This window comes from Aptenodytes patagonicus, chromosome 6 (genome assembly GCF_965638725.1).
Source record: "Aptenodytes patagonicus chromosome 6, bAptPat1.pri.cur, whole genome shotgun sequence".
NCBI classification, from domain to species: Eukaryota; Metazoa; Chordata; class Aves; order Sphenisciformes; family Spheniscidae; genus Aptenodytes; species Aptenodytes patagonicus.
In genome coordinates this window covers 64,804,579-64,824,544 of record NC_134954.1, presented here as the reverse complement: position 1 = coordinate 64,824,544, position 19,966 = coordinate 64,804,579, and the positions used below count along the sequence as shown (strand labels likewise).

At 49.7% G+C, this 19,966-nt stretch overlaps 1 protein-coding gene across 1 annotated transcript in view; it reads left to right on the top strand.

The window, feature by feature from the left end:
* ITGB5 (integrin subunit beta 5) overlaps window positions 1-19,966 on the top strand; it is a 64,026-nt gene that overhangs the window by 7,066 nt on the left and 36,994 nt on the right. The window contains exons 3-5 of the mRNA XM_076343006.1: window positions 5,099-5,303; window positions 10,279-10,528; window positions 14,391-14,559. Of these exons, the coding sequence (XP_076199121.1) occupies window positions 5,099-5,303; window positions 10,279-10,528; window positions 14,391-14,559 (624 nt within the window). The remainder of the gene's footprint in view (window positions 1-5,098; window positions 5,304-10,278; window positions 10,529-14,390; window positions 14,560-19,966) is intronic.

The following is a 19,966-nucleotide window of genomic DNA, read 5'->3' as shown; positions in this document are numbered from 1 at the left end:
CATGCTGTTTCCCAGAGATGACCATGCTTCATGCAACCACCTGCAGTGTTGCATCCTCCTCCATCACCCTCTGCACTCCTGCATCCAGGCTCCACGTGACTGCAGAGGAGCAGAAAGTCTCGAGTGCTCATGGACTGCAAATAGGGGTTAGGAGCGCACGAAAGCAATTCTGCGGATACAAGGAGACCTATCCCGATGGCTTTCCAAGTGGGATAAGGTTCCTTGTATTTACATTGTCTTGAATTGTGAGGATAGGAGCATGCATATAGATAGATGCTTACAGTAGAGTAGTCAACATGCTATAAATTTATAACTGCCGCCTCCTAACCTGTTAGTACAGGGTGCATCGCATCTCCTTGGCTTGAATTGGCCTCTGTTCACTTCTGCTTGTGTTCAGCATCTCTGCTGCCATCGGAGAGGGTGATGATGGATACGTTGATGATAGCAGCTTCTGGTATCCGGCAGCCCCGGAGCCCCCAGCGGCTCCTGAGCTAACCACAAGTCTTTGGGCTGTTGGAAATTTGGAAGCAGACATCAATTCTGTTGGCTCATGGAAGAATACCTTGAAAGGCAGGACTTAAATGGGGTCATCTGTTTTAATGGCACTTAAAAGAGGAGGTATGTATGTGCGGCCTTAACCGTCGCCTGAGCGTGCCTTGAAACAGGGCTGTCTGGGGGAAATATGTGACTCTTGGGTGAGGGAGACTGCTGCAGCCTTTCCATCCGTGCTGGAATCTGAGGAGATTCCTCAACTTCTCCTGCAAGCTCCAGAAGAAGCTGGCAATGACTAGAAATTGCTGACACTCTGCTGGTAAACGACTCTGGCTGGAAACTGCACACTGGCCTGTGGGGTTGTTGTGATCTCTGCGGCAGCCTGGTTTTCGTGGGTGGGAGAGGAGGATGCTTGTTGGTTTTTTTTTTTTTTTTTTTTTTTTTTCCCCAGTGGCTTCAGGTTGCCCAGGCTCAACGGGGCTTGTTGGGCTTGCTGAGGAGGGCAGGGAGCTCTGGAAGTGGCTCTAGCACTGTCCTCCGAGCTGCCAGGTGGGGTGTGATAGACAGGTGGGGTTTGTGTTCATGATAAATCAACCTGGAATGATTGCAGGGGGGATGTTCTCCAAAAGACCATTCAGGAGTACCGGTATGGGGGGGGAAATTATGTCATTACGTTGCTGTTATCTTCTCTTTGCTGCTTTGGGGAGCAGTGTACCAACATGCAGAGGCTCCTCTTGTTTGTTAGGTGTGTGTATGCTGTGTGTTCATCCATGCATTACCTATGTAGATGCATTTATATGTGTACGTGCCAAACAGAGATACACATTAATTACATTAATTAAACTGACATTTCCTTTTTGACTAATTGAACTGAAATTTTCCCAATGGCACCCTCTGTTTTCCACGAGGTTGCTTGTACCTCATCCTCTCCCATCTCAGGAATGTGTGCCTGGAGAATGAGGAAGGAAAATCAAGGATGTTCCTAGAGGGAACGTCTCGATTTTTTTAAATGGAGAAAGCAGGCATATTTCAGACTGAATTAATGCAGAACTGGACTGATTAAAGCAAAAAATGGTAGGGATGTGTCTAGTCAGGAGTTAGATATAGTCAGTTAGATACAGTCAGTGCTATTCTCCATTTTTATGGCATGAACCAAGCAATTTGTCTTAAAACTGTCAAACTGATGAGCATGTAATTGTCACACTGTTGCCTCCATTCACTTCTGGCTGTTTGCGTCCATTTGCTTTTGTGAGCTTGTTAGTGCAGAGGCCAGACCGCAAAGGGCCCACCGGGCTGCGAGCAGCCAGCGTTACTAACAAGGACTAGGTGGGATCTTCCCGAACCGATGCTTTTCTGTGGGGTGGTTCCTGCTTGCTGTGGGGTAGGTGCTGCATTTCTCTCCGAAGCAGGCCTGCAGGCAGATAGTCGGCAGGTATTTGGGCGCACCGAATTGCTTAACTAACTGCGAGGTGTCCTCTGCTCCGGGGAAATTGGGGTTTGAACCGGCATGCCACGTCTGAGCCACTGTGGGGCCGCTTTTCGGCGTGGTTGCTCGTGAATTATTTGGACCTGTGTGATATCCTTTAGTCCTCAAATCTTCTCATCCTTTTTTCTTTTCATTTGACCTCCGGCAGCCTTGATTTTTCTCTATCACAGAAAACTTTGTGCTTGAGTTGGATGGTACCTGGTAGCCACAGTTTTGGCTTTGGGTTTTGGCCTGCGGGTGCACGTGAGGGGTGTTTGTTTGCAGGGTGCTGCAGCCATTGCTGGGGCTTTCCCGAGGCCACTGTCACTCCCCTGCTCCGTGTCACCCTGCCTGGGTTAGAAACCGAAGCAGAAGCAGGTCCTGCAGCCCCTGGGCGCGGCGCTGCACGCCCTCCCCCAGGGTGTTTGCACCCCTGAGGGGTTTATTTTCTTTCACCCTGGGTAATGCAGCATTTCACCGAACAAGAAAGGGCCTGGATTTGATCTGAGCTGCAGCTTGTCCTGTGGCAAGTCCTCTGGGCCCATTTTAGAAGAAAGTTTAAGAGAAAATAGCTGGGTCAAACAAGGGGGACTGTGCAGAGGTGCTGCTCACCTGACAGCTTTGTGCAGCACCCATCAGAAGGAGTTGTGTAGGGGCTTTCCCCTGACCTCCCGGCCTTCCTCTGGAGAAATTTTGTCCTGGAGGCTGCAGAAAAACACATTGCAGCAGTAACCGTTTCTTGCCGCCGTGCAAACGGACAGGCTTGCACATGCACAGGCACCCTGCCCCAAAAAAGGTCCCGGTAGGTCCCACGCGGGTGTGCTCCTCACCCCACGTGCCAGCACTGTCTCGTCCTCGCTGTGCGGTTGCTGCTTTCGTGTACACCCCTTGCTGGGTTGATGAACATCGGTATAAACAGTACCATACCCAGAGCCTTCTCTCCTGGTGTTACGAGCTAGACTGCTAAAGAGTAGCAGCTGGGGGGAGGAAGCCGCCATCCTCCTCTCCCCAGACTGCCCCCCCGTCCTGGCTCTTGTTCTGCTGCCCCAGCCAGAAAATTAGCCCTAATTCAAAGCCCTTTGAAGTCGAGTCTTTCCGTTCACATCAAGAGGCTTTGGAGCAGACCCCAGGGAGGACTGGAAATGCCTGATAAAGACTGCAGTTGCATGAGCAGCCCTAAATATCATCCTATTTGGATACTTCTCTCCAGTGTTAATTCCTCGGGAATAACTAAAGGTTCCCAGCTGCACTCGTGGTGCTGTTTGTGTTGCTTTTTGCACAACTAGAGTGTCCTTTAATAGGTGGCCAGCAGAAATGAGCTGGCAGAGGTGCTCACCTGGAGCTGTGGTCCAGGCACTGAGAGAGCAGGGAGCGTCTCCCCATGGGTGCCCTGCTGCTGGGCGGACCAGCCCAGGAGAGTGCCTGGACCCCGCCGGCTTTTCACTGGCTTTAGGTCAAACCACATCTAAGATAAACTTTTCTCCAAGGCTGCCCTAAACGTGCTGCTCTGAAAGGCTGGGCGTTGTTTTTGGTTTTGTGAGGGATTCTGATTTTTATTTTGTCATGCTGGAGATGATTTAAATAGTCCCAGTCCTCCTTTCTGGAAGTTCATCTGTTTACACGACGCGTTCCAAGAAATTCGTGTTCGCATCCATCCAATGTGCCGTCTCCTTGGCTGGACCCCGGTGCTGGATGCTGGAATGCAAATCTTGCATTTTTCAAATAGCGTTGGGACCTCGTAGTGAGAAAATGCAGCAGAGAGCCTCTGTCTGCGTCCCCAAGCCCTGCGGCCGAGGCTGTCTTCGGGGGACCCCTGGAGCACCCTGCGGGGTGCAAAGGCGAGATCTGTCGGATGACCTCTCCCTCCTCGATGTCTCCCCCATCCTCTGCAATGCTGGAGCATCAGCAAAAAGTGGGGTTTATCCAGCCCTGCTCCAGTTTTTGGCTGTGCAGCTGAAGGAGGGGCTGGTGTGGCTGCGAGCATCTTCTCTGCATTATTTCATGTCACTTTAGTCCCTCAGCCCCGGAGCAGAAGACGGTTGTCTCTATTGTTACAGTGCAGAAATAAGTAGGAATTGGCTGTTGAAAATTCAATATTTTGGGCATGCGACTCGCTCCCTTTGGCCCTTTTGGAAAAAAAAAAATTAAAAAAAAGGCATTCTAACAAATGGGCTCTTTGCAAAAGGCTGCGTTGTGTGGCCGGTTGTTCCCGAGCGCCGCCCTGCACAAGGCTGCATTGTGCACCACGCGTGGGGCTCACAGCGAGGGCTGGAGCTCTGGGCGCTGGGAGACTCCCCGCCATGGCAGCCCGTCCTCCGGGAGCGAGTGGCTGCCTGTGCCTCGCTGCCTGCAACGGGCATGGGCTGCCTTTTGACCACCTCCCATGCTGGCTCTCCCACCTCCCTTATCCTCCAGCAAAGCCGCCCAGGACAGCCTGCCCACGTCAAACCGCTCTGGCTGTGCTCCGCCTCAGCGACTGCTTGCTGTGGTCACTTTTTTTTCCCCATGTGATGGCGTCATGCCAACGCCTGCAGTGCAGAGGCGTGAGGGAAGGGGGACACACGGTGCGTGTGTGGGGACGTGCGGCGTCTCGCCCAGGGAGGAGGGCGCAGGTCCCTGGAGCCACCCAGCCTCAGTCTCCAGCTTCACATCTTGGCTTGGCTTTCTGGGTTGGTGGGTTTGTCCTGCTTCCCGTGATGCCATCTCCTTGTCCTCTCTTCTCTTGCAAAGCTCCTTCAAGGCGTTGCACGTGCAAAAAGTAACGGCTTCTCGCCTTTTCCCCTTGAAGAGATGGGAATCGGCTGTCCAGGCAGCACACTGAACACTTTGCCTTGCTTTCACAGGGCTGGGAGCAAGTGCTGCTGCTGTGGCTGGGGTGAAAACCCAGGCTTAGCTTTCTGCTGCGGTGGTCTGCGAGCAAATTCAATTTTCAAACCCTCGCAGAGATTTCTTTTTTGGTAGATCCCTTTGACAGGCTTAAGGCTCAGTGTGGGCTGCTTTTGAGTACAGCCACCACAAATGACACCAGTTTCTCCTTGTCATCTCCTGTTTGCTACAGATAGCAGCATGTCAAAAAAAGCTCCTGCTGTGGGATTGATGTCTCTCCCTCCCCTTCCCTTTTATCCGTTCTTCACCCCCCAGGAGTTCGGCAGCACAAAGTCCATCACGTCACGGTGCGACTTCCTGCAGAACCTGATTGCAAATGGTTGTGCCGGAGCCATCGAAAACCCCAGCAGCAGCATCAGTGTGGTGAAGAACGTCCCTCTGAGCAGCAAGGGCTCCGGACAGACCCACCTGGATGTCACGCAGATCACGCCTCAGAAGGTCGCCTTGAATCTTCGTCCTGGTGAGTCCCCAGTGGCTCTGAGCCATATGCTGGGGTATGCTTGTTGGGGGTGAGAAAGGGTGGCCGGGACATGCCGAGAGCATGTTATAGCCCATGACCTTGTAGCCTGCTAAAGAAGGTGGCTGCTGGCCCATTCCAGAGCCCGTGAACTTCAGTGGTGCATCACGAATAGGTTTGGGGCTGAGGTGTATGTCCTCTATGAGAGGAGACTGCTGTTATGCAAGGTCAATCAAATCCCACCCAAAACTGTTGTTAGTACTAGTCTTAACCTTTGCATGTGTAAAGATGTAATCACTGAGTGGGAGGAGTTAAAATAACTTTGGATCCTCCACCAAGCTGACAGTGCTTGACTCTAAACTGAGACAGCTCCTTCTATAAATTGGAAACAAAACCGCATATCTGTTTTCTGTTGGTATGCAAAAGAGACGTGGGATCAAGGCCGAAGATGGAGAGTTGAACTTGTGACTCAGGCCTTGGACTGTGGCCAGATCCCTGTTTCATTCCCCTGGGCCATCACTTTTCTTCAATCTTTTCCTTTTAATTAAAAATTAGAAGGGAAGGGCTAGGCTGAGCCATGCGAGTATGCTTGTTATCAAAAGTTTTTGCATGGTGGGGGGAGGCTTTAATGTGGGTTCAGAATTCTTGCAAAAATTTGGCAGCCGATATTTCTGAAGGCGAAAAAAACCCTCTTTTTATTGCAAAGTTAAGAAGCAAATATAAAAGCTCGATTCATTGCAAGCAATTGGTGTGGGTTTCTAAGGCTTACAGTTTTGTGACAGCTCTCATGAGCATACAGAAAAATGAAATACGATGTTTTGCCCAAGAAAAACAGGAGTTTGAGCTGGTGCTCACGCTACCAGTGCTCTCCGAGAGCCTACCAGTTGCTGCAGGATTTTTTGTTTTAATTGTATGGCTTGGATAGTCCTCATGTCTCTTAATTAACTCTTCCTAAGGAGTATGACTGCTGTCATCAGTCAGACCCTCAAAGGTAAAGAGATTTTGCTTCAAAGCCTTAAAAGCAGATACCTGAGGGTAGTTGTCACTGGATGCGTGGCTAGATGCATGGCTTCTGCAACTGAATGTTGCTGATGAAACAGCTTTGCTCCCATAAAAAAAAGGGAGTTGTTATTACTCCTGTTTCTTGAGGCAATTCCTGGCAGAAAGGGCTGGCTCAGCTTCGACATCTCGCCTCCCGCAGACCCTCCTTCATGCACAGTGCCTGGTGCTCAGCAAATTTCCTTTTCCCAATCCCTGTCAGTTTTGCCCAGCCGGAGGCGCGGATGCCCACCACTCCGGTCTGCAGCAGGGCGTGGGGGTCCGTCTCCCTGCAGCTTCCCGGGGGCTGCGCTGTCGGATGCTTTTGGGCTGGGGAGTTCCCCTCCCTGTGCGCCTGTTGCAGAGCATCGGAGTCATTGCAGGAGGAGGGACATACCTAGATGTTTTTAATAGTATCTCCCATTTTTGCTCTCTTTTTGATGTTGGGCAGCACTCCATCTTGCTGATGACTTCTTAAACCCTTGTATTAGCATCCCCAGTTTAAATTATCCATTAATCCTTGAGCTTGAGAATGGGTCCTGAGGGTTTCAGCCTGTGAACCCAAGACAAAAAGGAGACAATGTTGACTTAATTTTGGGCACGAAGAGTGTACTATTTCAAAGATGAATTCACACAGCAGTCTGTGGTGATGGTGATCTTTTATTCTTAGACCACTAAGCAGAAGCAGAAGGGAGCGCATTGTCAATTGTTTGCTGATCCCACCCAGCAGTTTGATCTAAGCAACCCGTGGCAGAAGTCACATCCTCAAATCTCCGTGCCCACAGCTGATTTCCAAAGGCCTTAAATTGATGTCCTTACAGGGTATCTTTCAGATCGAGCATTTAGTTTTTATAATACTGCTTTTTAATCTTGGGTCCAGCTATAAAGCAGTGTGTCCTGGTTAGGTGAAAAATATGAATAGTGTAAAAGGAATTAAAAAAAATGAATAGTTGCAAGTTGTGTTGCCCATCAAGCTGTAAGCCTCTCCGAGCAGAAAGAAGAGATTTTCATGGATAAGTGATTGTCGAGTTTGTGTTCTTAAGTGGCCAAAAGCAGTTTTCCAGTTTCTGCACTGCCTCTGTGTGACAATATCCAAGAAACATTTCTGAATACAGTTTTGAGTTAAAAACTTTTCAGAAAAAGCCCTAAGGAGAGGATGGTGGTGACGGTATGTGGGGAAGGAGCGCGCTGGATTGTCTCTATTAGTGTGAGAGTAATATCAGGCACAGAGAATAATAAATTCTTTTGCACTTACATCTGCATACATTAGCAATATTTTCTCTGAGATAATGGATTTGTGCAGTTAGGAATGACAGAAGAACCAGGCCTAGGCTCCTGTTATTTTTGGTGTTTCTCAGGGACTAATAAATTCATAACTATTAAGAGAAGAAGGTTTTATTAGAGCATCCCAAATACCCTTTCTGGCACTGGAATTCCCATCTTAGGAGCTGCTTGGGAAGAAGAGTGTTTTGGAAATGGAAATGTTGGGAAATGCAGAAGGACACATCCTCTTTTTCTGAAAGGGTTGGGTATTCCAGTGGGAAAAATATGTAGGAATGAAACAAGTAGGCATGGGAATGAATTTTCCTGGAGTTAAACACATTCTTGCAGCACTGAATTAAAGTCAAGCTTGCCATCACCGTTTCTTACCCTGCAATCAGCGGTAACAGGTACTGCACTATATAAACGATACGCTCCTTTGTTCCCCCACAAAGTGCCAGGTGCCAGGCACAGCGTCAGGCCCACCTGATTTAGCTGAGCCGCCTCGATCGCTTTGCTTACTGTAGGCCCTGTGCCGAGTTGCATTCTGCTGCATACCACATCCCAGTGCTGTGCCGGGAAAGTCCTGCTCCTGCCGGAAGAGAAAGCTGGGGAGAATAAGGAGGAATATTTATGTCAAGTTTCCTGCTTCCTACAGCCGGTATCTGGGCAATACCTACGTGTGCACGTTTGTGGATGGTGCCTCGCAGCCCTGCCTTTGCCAGGTGGGGTTGTAGCAGGCTGCAGGGGGAAGCAACTAACTGTAAGAAAGAAGCCCTGGCTTGGAAGCCACCCTTGATCTAAATGTGCAGGGAAATCATCAAATAGAGGGAAAGTCTTGGTTTAGGAGCTGTAGCTGACTCCTCTGGTACCCCAGCACTGAGCTGGCTGAGATGCACAGAGAACTGGGGGAACAAAGAGCGCAGACCCGGCTCTAAACCCTTCACAGCTTTGTTTGCAAAAGAGGCAGGCTCTGACTTTTATGCACGTCCCCCTGGGTGCTGGGACCCCGGCTCCTTCGCCGAGGGGGTGGACGCTGCTGGGCCAAAGCAGTTGCTGCAGAGGGCTGGGAGAGGGTGTCCGCTCGCTCCCCGCACACAGGGACGGCTGCAGGCATCACTGCGAAGCAGATCCGGGAGCCAGGGAGGGTGTTTGGCCCTGTGTGAGGCTTGGCACAGCGTGACCCCAGGTGCCACCTGGGGCTGCTGCCTGCCGGGCTGCAAAGCCCCTTGTGCCATGTCTTGCCAGCACGGCGTTTTTAGGATGCTGCTGCTACGTGTTGTTGGGCTGGAAGTAAGTGGGAGCAGCTGTGCTGCTCCAGACAATGGGGAGAACAATAAAACGGTTAGGGAAATGTTTTCACAATACTAAAAAATGTGCGTTTCATTTCTGGGGAAGAGGGGAGGGAAGTCATGAGCGTTTTGCAGAACCTGCCAGTGCCCAAAGTTCAGCCTCGGCCGTGAAGAGCTGGGAGGGGTGGGCGGGAGGGGGAGCTTGGTCTTGAGAGGATCTGAGTCCCTGGGTCTGAGATCCCACTGAGCTGGAAAAAGGGACGAGGTGGCAGCTGGGGACGTGGAATCTCCAAACCAGCCTGGGGTTTGAGAGTGCTGGAGTCTGGGGTTTCCATTTAGACCCCTCTCAGCAAAGTGTAAGGCAAACATTTGCCACCTCCTCTCTGGCTCCACCGAGGTCCATCTGGTGTGAAGTTGAGTTCACTCTGAAGCCACTTCACCTTTTCCGAGGCGTGGGCAGTGCCAGTGGTGGCCTCCCGGGCACCCCTTCTGGAGGGCATCTCTGAAAGCAGTTTGGCAAAGGGGAAGGTGAGGGGAAAAGCTTTCCTCTGCTCTTCTTCACATTTGTGCAACCTGTGACTCAGCCCTGTCAGCTCCTTCCCTTGTGTTCATCACTTCAGGAAGCTTCATCTCTGCCTCTGTACTTCCCTGGGTGACCCTAACAACCTTCTTTTTCCAGTTCACTTCCCTTTTGCCCTGCTTTCTCCTGAGTGATGGTGGCACGGCTCTTTTTTGGGGGAGAGGTCCTTTTCAAAGGCATTTCTTCTGTGTCTGCTTCAATTTGACTTCCCTGCACAGCTCAGAGGACATCTTGTATTCATCTCATGCCGGCTGTTTTCTCCTGACCCTCTTCCTTCTCCTGCTCCACCTCCTTCTCTCTTTTGTGCAGGACTTCCTGGACTGCTCCTGGTTTGCTTTGAGGACATGCCCAAGTAAGCATGTACAGGGTCCCTCTTTCAGTAGTCCATGAAACATCCATGTGAGGTTCACTCTGCTTGCTTTTATTTCCAGTTTTCTGAGAAAATGCCCCTGGACTGTACACAGTCTGGGGCAGCAGCATTTTTCATGTGTCCCCCCCTACATGTTCTCTCAGCTGAGATGGAAAGACCCTTTCCCATATCTCCAAAGTAAAATAGAGACATGCACGCTATAGATGTGTCTTTTTCTTGCCAGCCAGTACACTACATAGCTTAAAAGGACCCAAAGTCATTACCTGCTTTCCTATTAGTCTCCTAAGGGATAGATTTGGAAAAGCTTGTTCTCCTCACCCTCTTCTTTGGAAGTGATCTGTCTGTTCTGCAGGGGGGGCGAAAAAAAAGCCTGCGGTCTGGATTTTATGTGTGCCAAGAGTTTCCTTTTCACCGCTCTCAACTCTTGTGTGTGTGCAGGTGACCAGACCTCCTTCCGAGTTCAGGTTCGGCAAGTGGAGGACTATCCCGTGGACCTCTACTACCTGATGGATCTCTCCCTGTCCATGAATGACGACCTAGATAATATTCGCAATCTGGGGACCAAGCTGGCTGAAGAGATGCGAAAGCTCACTAGCAATTTCCGGCTGGGGTTTGGATCTTTTGTGGACAAAAACATTTCTCCTTTCTCCTACACGGCACCAAGATACCAAAACAATCCCTGCATTGGGTAAGTGGTAGGTGTACCCTGAAGGGACAAGCCCTGTGTTTGCACAGAGCCTGGCTGCAGTCTTCTCTTCCCATTCTTGTTTTAAATAATGAACCACACTTAAGCCCTGGCTTTTGGGAATGCTGATTAGCCACGGCTGTTGCTGTTATGTTCTAGAGCGATTCAAAATAGGACAACTTCCAATTTTGCAGTGGCTGTTGGGAGATCTCTGCATCTAGAGATGGGAAACTGTTGTATCGGAGCCTGAAGCTATTTGTAAGTACCTGAAGAGGATGCAGACGTAGCAGGCTTTTTTACAGACTTTAAGAAAAAAGAACAAGAGCCAGAAATTCCTGATTTCTGATCCTAGCTCTGAGTCATAGTTTGGCCTTGAGTAGATCAATTAAGCTCTTTGTCTCCATTTTACAGATAAGGAGACCGAGGCAAGGCAACGTAAGTCCTTCCCAACAGAAGTGTTTGGGGGAAGTGAGATTTGTGAGGGCCTGTAGGACTGATTAATGAGTTCTTGCAACGTGTTTTGAAGATGTCAGACAGGTTTTTTCATCTTAATTGCTGTGGAAGGAAAGCAAACTGGCAGTCGCAAAAGACACAAATGGTGCGGTTTGCTTTGCGGTGGTATCAGTCTTCCTCTTTTTTTTTTTTTTTTTTTTTTTTTTTTTTTTTTTTGCTAGAGTCTTTTTGTTTGCCCTTTAACCGCTGGAGTCGGGATCAAGTCCATTGAATCAAGGATTATGCCAGAGTGAAATTGAGTGTCGTGGAGGGTGTCCAGGCTCAGATGGGTTTGGATGTTGGCAGGAAAGGATGGATACAGCAGCAAGTGCCCTCCTGGGAGAATGTCACTGTTGACATTTACCTTCATGGTGCTGTCTTCACCTCATCCATCCTTGGGGTGCTTCCCAGTCATGTAAGGGCAGTAAGGTTAGCACTTTTGTTTGAGCCATTCGTGGATACTTACATTGTAAGATCACAGCACAGATGGATGCCAAGCTCTGCAAGTGTGCATCCTTTAAGTTTTCCATATGAGAGGCAGACTAAAGAGAGCTTGCATCAGCTATGAGTTTCTAGGCCAACTTTTGGCATTGACCAAGCATTTGGCATCTCATTGCACATTGACCATTGACCAGACAAAATTATCTGTATTCTTTTTTCACCAGTTCTGTCTGAAGAGGAAAGTCAAATAGATTTTAACGCTAAAAACTCATGCTTTGGCCATGAAGCATAGCCAAAACTGACCATGCTGACTGAGCCAGGGAGGTGGCTCTCTTCTGCCACAGCACCATACACCACGCTCTTCATAGCTCTTCCTCCCAAAAATTTGGCATGGCCTCAGACCGATGTGCTTAGTCATCTGTGTCCTCCTCAGTCTCCTTCACCCACTCATGTTGCTTGCGGGCAGGGACAAGGTTTCTCTCCAGTGGGGGAAATCTCGGAAACTTTTTTTGGTTGGTGTGTGATTTAATTGAAGTGACATGGCTTTTGCCGAGTGAAATAGGGTGAAAGGAGCAGGAGGGGAGGGCAGGGATGAGAGAGGAGGAGAGGATGGAGCTGGACAATTCTGCAGCGAGGCATGCCTGAAACTGCTGATGCTCTTTCATTGAGGGCATCCAGAACTGTTGCCTTGTCTTCTCCCACCATGATCAGGCTATCTGCATGTCCTTTTGACTTTACCCAGGTGGTTGCTTTTCTGTTTATGGGTTACATTAAGCCAGCCTGGTCTTGGGAAGCCATTTAGGAAGGATTGCCCTAGGCAGCTCATCTGGTGGGCGCTCCCTTCCAGTCACCATCTGTCTCCTCTTCATCCAAACCAGGGGTGCTGGCTCCTCGTTGTTCTCCAGCGGCATTGCCTTCCCCTGCCTGCTCTGCAAGCGGGCTGTCACTGCTGCCAGGTGGCTCGCTGATGTGGCAGCGAGGTGGGGTTTTGTTTGCAGCTATTTCTAGTGTCAAAGCAGACTTTGTCCAGTGGCCTGCTCACATCTAAAAAAAGCTGCAAGTAAACATGAGCTGTGGTGGGTGTTTTTTGCCCCCAGTCGAGGCTCTCTCCTCCTTCTCTTCCTCGTGGTGATGGCCATCTGGGTCAGGTGCGGCCGTGTTTTTGTGTGGGGTCTGGCTGGGATCCCTTGTGCCTCCTCCATCCCACCCCAGTTCACTGCTCGCCCCTGCTCCTGGCTCAGCATCCCAGCTGGGACCTCCCAGGGAGCCAGGATGTGGCCTCTCACAGCCACGGTGTCATTGAAGAGAGATAATACAAAGGAAACAAACACTAAATTAAAAAAGATAAGGAAGGCAGAGGGTTTGACTGAACACCCAATTGCCCATCTATCTGTGATAGGACTTGTGGAGGTTACAGCCTGAGATAACCCACCCACACTGCTGTGTGCCCCTGCGTAGTCACTCAGCTATCCATTGTCAGTCCTGCTGCTGCCTGCAGCTTCTGCCAGCAAACCTGGAGTGTAAAACAGACAAAAAAGGATTAAATTATACATCTTCATGGGATGTGGGACCCTATAGTGTGTCAGTGTTTTCTTCCTGGACCAGGGCTCTGGCAAACTGAGCACCCAGATGTATCGTATGAGTTAAGGGCTGCTTACTGAGACCCTGCAGTGCAGAGGTTTCAGACATCGTATGCTCCTTGCCTTGGCCCTGGGTGCAAGCGGGATGCAAGTCTGAACGTGGGGCTGATCACAAGGGATGGCTCTAATTGCCAGCCGGGCCCAGGGCAGTGGGACCTGCCCCATGGTTAGGTGTGTGCATGGCTGTGCGGGTGGAAATCCCTGCTCTGGGGTCCCTTGTGAGGGATTTGAGTTCCCAGCAGTGGTAAATCTTAAATACTCCTTTGTGTAAAAAGCCTCTTACAGCTTACCCATAGTGGGTCATGTGTCAGCAGAGGCCTTTAATTGTTCTCCAGGTTTTATCTTTGAAGATAAGAGTGAATTAGTGCCAGCCCAACTCCTTTTTAAACACATTTTCTTCTTAACGCTTCTCGTCCCTCTCCCCTGCACACACTCACTGATTTCCCATGCCGCAGGAGCTGCTCTATTGAGCTCTCCCATCCACGTGGTGAGCACCAAAGATGCCTCCCGACTGTTTTGTATGGAAAAAGAAGTTTTCCTGGTAGCCTGCCGAGGCATTTCTCTGCCTTAGGATGCCACTCCTACCTTTCTGCTCCAGTGGCGCTCTGAAAAGCGGAGATGGTGTTTGCTCACTGGCCTTGCAGGGAGAGTGGGAGGATGCATGAGTTGGTGTTAGTTATTAACACATCTCGTGGTGTGCAATTGCCAGATGCCCGGTGATGTGCAGTGCGTGCAGGGTGGCACGTATTGCCAAGAAAACTGGACGACAGAGTGAAAATGCATATTGAAAAATAGGGGAAAAGTAGCTGTCGGCAGTGACGCTCCTGCGTGGTGCCCTTTGACACCAACCCGCCATCCTGGGCTGCTGGGGAGGATGGCTCTGACCCTCTTGCCACAATGTGCCCCCTGCATCACTGTGGGTCGCATCCTGCACTGCAGACTTCCAGTGTGAAAACCACTTTATGGGTGCTGAAACTCCAGAGCTGCATGGCCTGGGGCTTGGTGTCTCCACTCGGACCTTATGTGGAGAGAGACGTTTGGTCCTGGTGAGATCTCTGGAAACTTCAGCTGCTCAAAGACCCTGGGGGGGGAACCAAAAAGATGGGCTCTATTGTAGAGTTTTCTAGATAAGTAGTCAGAAATCAAAGCGACCAAAACATGAAGCCTTGTGGAAGTATTTCATCCCTCTGAATGGAGGTTTGGAGACCAGCCTGGTAGAGCTGGGAGCTTCTGCAGCTCTTGGCTACTGGTGGGGTTCCTCCTAGCTGATCACTCCTCTGTTCCTCCTGCAGTTACAAGCTGTTCCCCAGCTGCGTCCCATCCTTTGGCTTCCGCCACCTCTTGTCCCTAACGGATAAAGTCGACCGTTTCAACGAAGAAGTTCAGAAACAGAAGGTTTCCCGCAACCGAGATGCTCCAGAGGGTGGTTTTGATGCGATTTTGCAGGCTGCTGTGTGCAAGGTGAGTCGCTCTGATTTCTGGGGTTTAAAGGCAAAGCAAAAGAGGAGGAGGTTTCTTCTGCTCTGTTCTTGGACCAGGGTAAGGCTTCAGTATGCCATTGCTTGAAAGTAACTACTAAATTTTTCTTGCAGAAACCATGAGAGATGCCTTGAAAAGTAGAGGCTATTGTTTTCATGTGCTTTTGTACATGAAAAGGCAAAGGAAAAAAGGTTAATGTCTTTTGTAGTTTAAAGGGGTAAAAACAGAGCTTTTGCAAATGCAAATTTAGGGCTGAGATTTCATTGCACGATTAGACTTGTAGGTGCTGATCCCTGAGCACCTGGGACGAAATCCTTTAAGATTCATGCACACTTGTGCGCAGCAGCACTGTGTGTTGGTTTAATGCGTTTCTTAAGTGTGTGTCAAACACATCTTGCATCAGTTGACCCGTGTTGAGGGTTGGAGCTGGTTCCTACTGCTCATACCCGCCCCCTTGGGCGTGTGGGGCTGGATGATCCCACCTCCAGGCACTGATAGCCTGCCCTCCCTCATCGTCAGAAAAACTGGAGCTGTGCACAGTAATTAAAGACAGAGTTCGTTAGCTTAGTGCCATGTTAGCCACGTCCTTAGGGTTTTTGGAGATGTTTGCTTGAAGACCTTTAGGTGGGTTGCTCTGTATTCCTTTGTGTGTCAGGGATGGAAGTGTTTGCTCCCCTCTGCCATGTGGCTGAGCTGCGCCGCTCGCCAGAGACAGCTCTGGTTGGTTTTTCCCCTCTTGACATACAGTTTTGTTCTTGTTTGCTCCAGCCTTGCATTGTCCTTTTTGATGGGCGTGTTTTCTTCTGAGTCTGGATTGTGGGAGCCGGGAGATAGGCATCGTCTGCAGGATGATGGGACGCAGGCTTGTGGGAAACCAGATCTTCCCTCACCTGGGTTGGCTGCATTTACGCTTCACGTTCGTGACAGGATTGAACCTGCCCTGTTGGATCTGATGCCACCCAACATTCATCTTCCCTCTCTCATCCTGGCACAGATATTGTTGCTGGCGCAACTACAGTGCTGCTCCCGATAGTCATCTGGGCATAAAGTGCTTCTCAGTTTTGGAGAGGTGGCTCTCATGGTTAGAGCAGAGACATCTCAGGATGGTGACTCAGATGTGCCACCCACCATGTGGTTTTTTGCAGTCCCTTCCACCACATTATTGCAAAAATGGGACAACGTTTCCCTACAGTGCAGAAATACTGCGATGTGTATCACCAGGGCTCATTTTGGAGGTGTTGCTGGAAGGCAGGAGACCTGCAAGATATTTCCTGCACATTTGTGCCAGTCTCAAACTGTTGGCGAGGACCAAAATCTTTGTGGTTCTTGAGTGCTCAGCCTGGTCCCTTCTAAATTCAGAAGATGAATTTAGATGCTGGTGCCATCTAAATTCAGGACTGAGCATCCTCTAGGAGGGGTGAGCAGAGGTGAGCGTGTGTGCTTGTGTGGCTCTTGGCGTGATGTGGCAGGTCATGACAGAGGAATTTCTGCAGCCGCGGTGGTTAATTAATTACCGGAGCTTGGGGGTGGGAAAGAAAGTCCATGGGACTGGTGTGTGAGGCAGGAGAAGCAGCTGCACCGCAACTTGCGCTGCCTTGGCAGCCCCTTGCTGGTGGAGCAGCTGCCTGTTGATCACAGGCATGAGCAGCAAAGGTTCTGTCCATCCAGAGTTAGAACAGCCAAAATTTTAGGCCAGCTGATTGACCTCCTAAGCCCTATAGCCAAAACGGGAGCTTTGTGATTAGTTTCTGTCACAGTGGCCGAGTGATGGCGCAGACCAGTCGGCGGCCGTGGGTTGTGGTGGGGCTCAGCACCGTCAAGGCGGGTGAAGGTGACAGACATCTGGGGTGGCAGTGAAGTGCCACTTCCTAGTGAGGATGCTCTTTGCTGCAATGAATGGAGCTTTGCATCCAGTGGTGATTAATGAAGTATCATGGGGACTAAACCCTGCATGGACAGTACTTTCTGGTAACTCAGGAGCTGTTTTCCTTGGTGCAGGGTGACCAGCATGCAGGTACCTTGGTGCCTTCTGGGGTGGGTTTCCTCATCACTACTGTAGCACCCCATTGCCTCTCTCTGGCATGCTCCAGCTTTTTCCAGCTTTCACCCTCTCTACCATATTCAAAACCCAAGATTTAAGGCAGTTATGACCTTAGAAAGTCCCCTGCCTTTGGGGCAATGCAGCGTGTTGACCGTGAAGTGCTTTGTGCTCAGCAGCAGAGTTTGTGGCATCAATGGGGGCATCCCGGGGAGAGCCGACGGTGGCATGGCAGAGCCTCACTATTTCCAAGCCACGGTGTCCAAGTGTGGTCTTCTCCCCTTCAAGCGCTGAGGTGTCAGAAACAATACCTACTCTGTTGACTAGGTATTTTTATACTGTAATTCATATCAAGCATTTCTTCTGCATGAGCTTTCTAAGACCTCTGTAATGCACAAGTCATTTTTTGGCCTGGTTTTCAACCCGAGGAGTGGGGAAAGTTTGCACAGCTAATACAGACTAACGAGCAGGCCCGGGGTTTGGCTCCTTTCTGAAAGATGAAGATATGGTAAATGTTATTCTGGAGGCAATGAAAGAGCCAGAGACAATAAGCCTTTATCCTGATGCTAAAATGGTTAGCCAGGAATATTAATCAACCTTCTGCAATTATATTTTCCATTTGCAGTATTTTGGTTTTCTGCCATTCTTTAAGTGCAAGCATCATATGGCTTGGTGGTATATATAAGTTTCAGATCTTATATACTAAGATGCAGCAAGGAGATAATGCTGGATTGGAAAATAAAGTGTCTTTTGAAAGAGTTTTGACTGGTGCTTGCTACATGGAGATGGCCAAGACATCTGGGAGACACTGACGTGCCTTTCAGAGCGATGCAAAACGAAGGAGGTTTTGGCTTTTAATCTCTAAGGCATACTTGTCTTGCACCTGTATCTATTTCTTGCTTCCAAAAAGGCCTACACCTGAGAAACTGGTGGGGTTTTAGACATATTGATGAATCCAGGGGGGTCTCCTGGCAGTTGATGTCTTGGCAATTGAGCCCTTTTTATTCAGCACCCAAAGCATAAATTTAGATATTTATTTCAGGCTTGGAAATACTGATGCAGGGTTTTGCAGCCTTTTCAATAGGATTTGGAGGGCTGGGCTATGCTGAGATAGCTGTGGCAGTTTTGCCAGTCACTGTTGGCTGTAAGGAGTGAGAAGCTGGCCTTTCAGGGTATGGGAGGCAACTGCAGCTGGTCATAGGAGCGTGGATCCGTAGTGTGCCCAGCCCTGCGGAGACACATCTTCCCACGTCACTCTGCTTTGGGTCAGGTCCCACCCCTGCTTTCAGAATCCTTTTTTATCCCATGAAGATCAAAAACCAGACGAGGGGGCAGACGTCAGTGCAGGTTTTTTGTTCAACAGTCCCAGTCCAGTAAAAATAAATGAAAGTCTTTTTGGTTATTTGTTTTAAACGGAGCAGAGTGCTGCTCTGGGTTTTGCGGTGGAAACTGCGTGCTGAAGAGCTGTATTTTCCAGCGCCTGCAAGCTGCTGGCGGAGGCAGCGTGAGATGCGGCAGCTCCTCAGTGCGCTGGCCTCTCCAGGTGCTTTTTCCATAGGTCTCCAGCTCTTTTTGGTGTGGCATCGGCACCGGCTCAGCCACCTCATCTGAGACACCCTGGTCCGATGCTCCAAGGCATCAAATGCTCTCAGTGCCCTGATATTGGCACTGACACTGTGGGAGCTCGTTGCTTTTTGGAAGTGAGTTCCTGAACTGAGCAACCAAAGCTTTTTCTGATGTTGTTTACATGGGAAAGTGTGTGTCGGAGACCCGGAGAGTTTGTCTGGAAAGGGGTGCTTAGCCTGAGAATTAAAGGTGGGCTTAGCAGGCAGGTGAACAGAAGCATTATCCCTGAAGTGGCTTCATAACTGCCGCTTGAATGCAGCTCATTTTCTTTGTGCGTACCACATTTCTAAGGAAATGAAACTCAAATTAATCCTTTTAATCTCTTCGGGACTTTCTTGGCCTCAATTGTTTAAAAAGAAAAGAAATCAGCTTTGGATACACAAAGGAAAGTGAACTGGATGGGCTTCTGTCTGGTGGCTGAGTAGACCAACAACTGCTTCCTGCATTGTTAGAGCTGTAATCACTTTTGGGTTGAGTTCTTAAGAAATTACATTTTGGCATGAAGATTTTGCCTTTTGTCCAGTGGGGGTCACTTCAGTGGAACGACTCCTGCTTCCCAGAGCAAAAAAGTTCTCACTGCATACTGAGCTGGACTGTAATGTGCTGGTACACGGCAAAGGATGTGTGTTGCCAAAGATTTCTTCCTATGGCCTTACTTGCATTGCATAGGTCTTTAAAATACCATTAAAGAAAAAATACCTTCTGCAATAGGGAGGAAAAAGAAATCTACCCTGGAATAGTGTCCCTGAAGCAAGAGTTATATTTATCAGAAAGATCAGCAGGCTTTGGGCTATGACTCACATTTGCAGGCGAAAATTGCGCTGGCAGCCGTGATTCTGCATCCTTCTGCCTGCTCTGCCCTCTTGCCCTGCCCACACCAGCGCTTTCTATAGGAAGTGTCTTTGCAGCCGGGCTGCGGCAGCTCGTAGGCTAGCATCTTACTGTGAAACAAGGCAGATGTCAGATGTTGCTAAATAGGCTGAGCAGTAAGCTCTGGAGGAGTTGGGTATATTCATCTGCACTGCCTTCCCATCAGCAAGCTTTTACCAGCTTTTCCCTCATCCCTTTCCAAGGGATTTGCGCTGTTGCTCTGAGCCAGGGGCTGGAGGGATGCTGAATGTGTGTGGGGAGGGAAGGCGTGGGGCTATGTCTTTGCCGGCAGATGGGCAGGGTGGCCAGCCCAAGGGGAAGCTCTGGGAGATGGGGCTTTCTGGCTCCAGTCTCTGCCGCGGCAGGATCTCCCTGCTGTGGTTGGCAGGTGGGACTTCAGCCCACCCGGCTTGGCACGAGCTGGCAGTGGGAGCAGCCAGCGAGCGCAGGGGAGTGTGCTGCAGTGGTATGGTTTCCAAATATTTCCTTTGGGCTTCTCCATTTCCTTCCACTTCCATTGCAACAAACTGCTTCGGTGTGCTGTTGTAGGCGCAGATCTGCTTCTCGAGCCGATGCAAAGCTGGAAACCTGGGGAAGCTCCGTGGGAGGGAAACATTTATCATCTAAATCTTATCCCTTTACTTGAAAAAAATCTGTCCCTGCATCTCTCTCCATGCAAAGATGGTGATAATGTCTGGTCCTTACACAGAGGGACCAAGGAGGGTTCAGAGGACACTTCCTGTGCTGTGCTTGACATCTCGGTGCTTTCATAGGGACCACTAGAGCATGGCTTGGAATTAGCATGTTTTTAAATACGCAGAAGTTGCTCACAGCAGAGCTGTGCGGGGCAGTTGT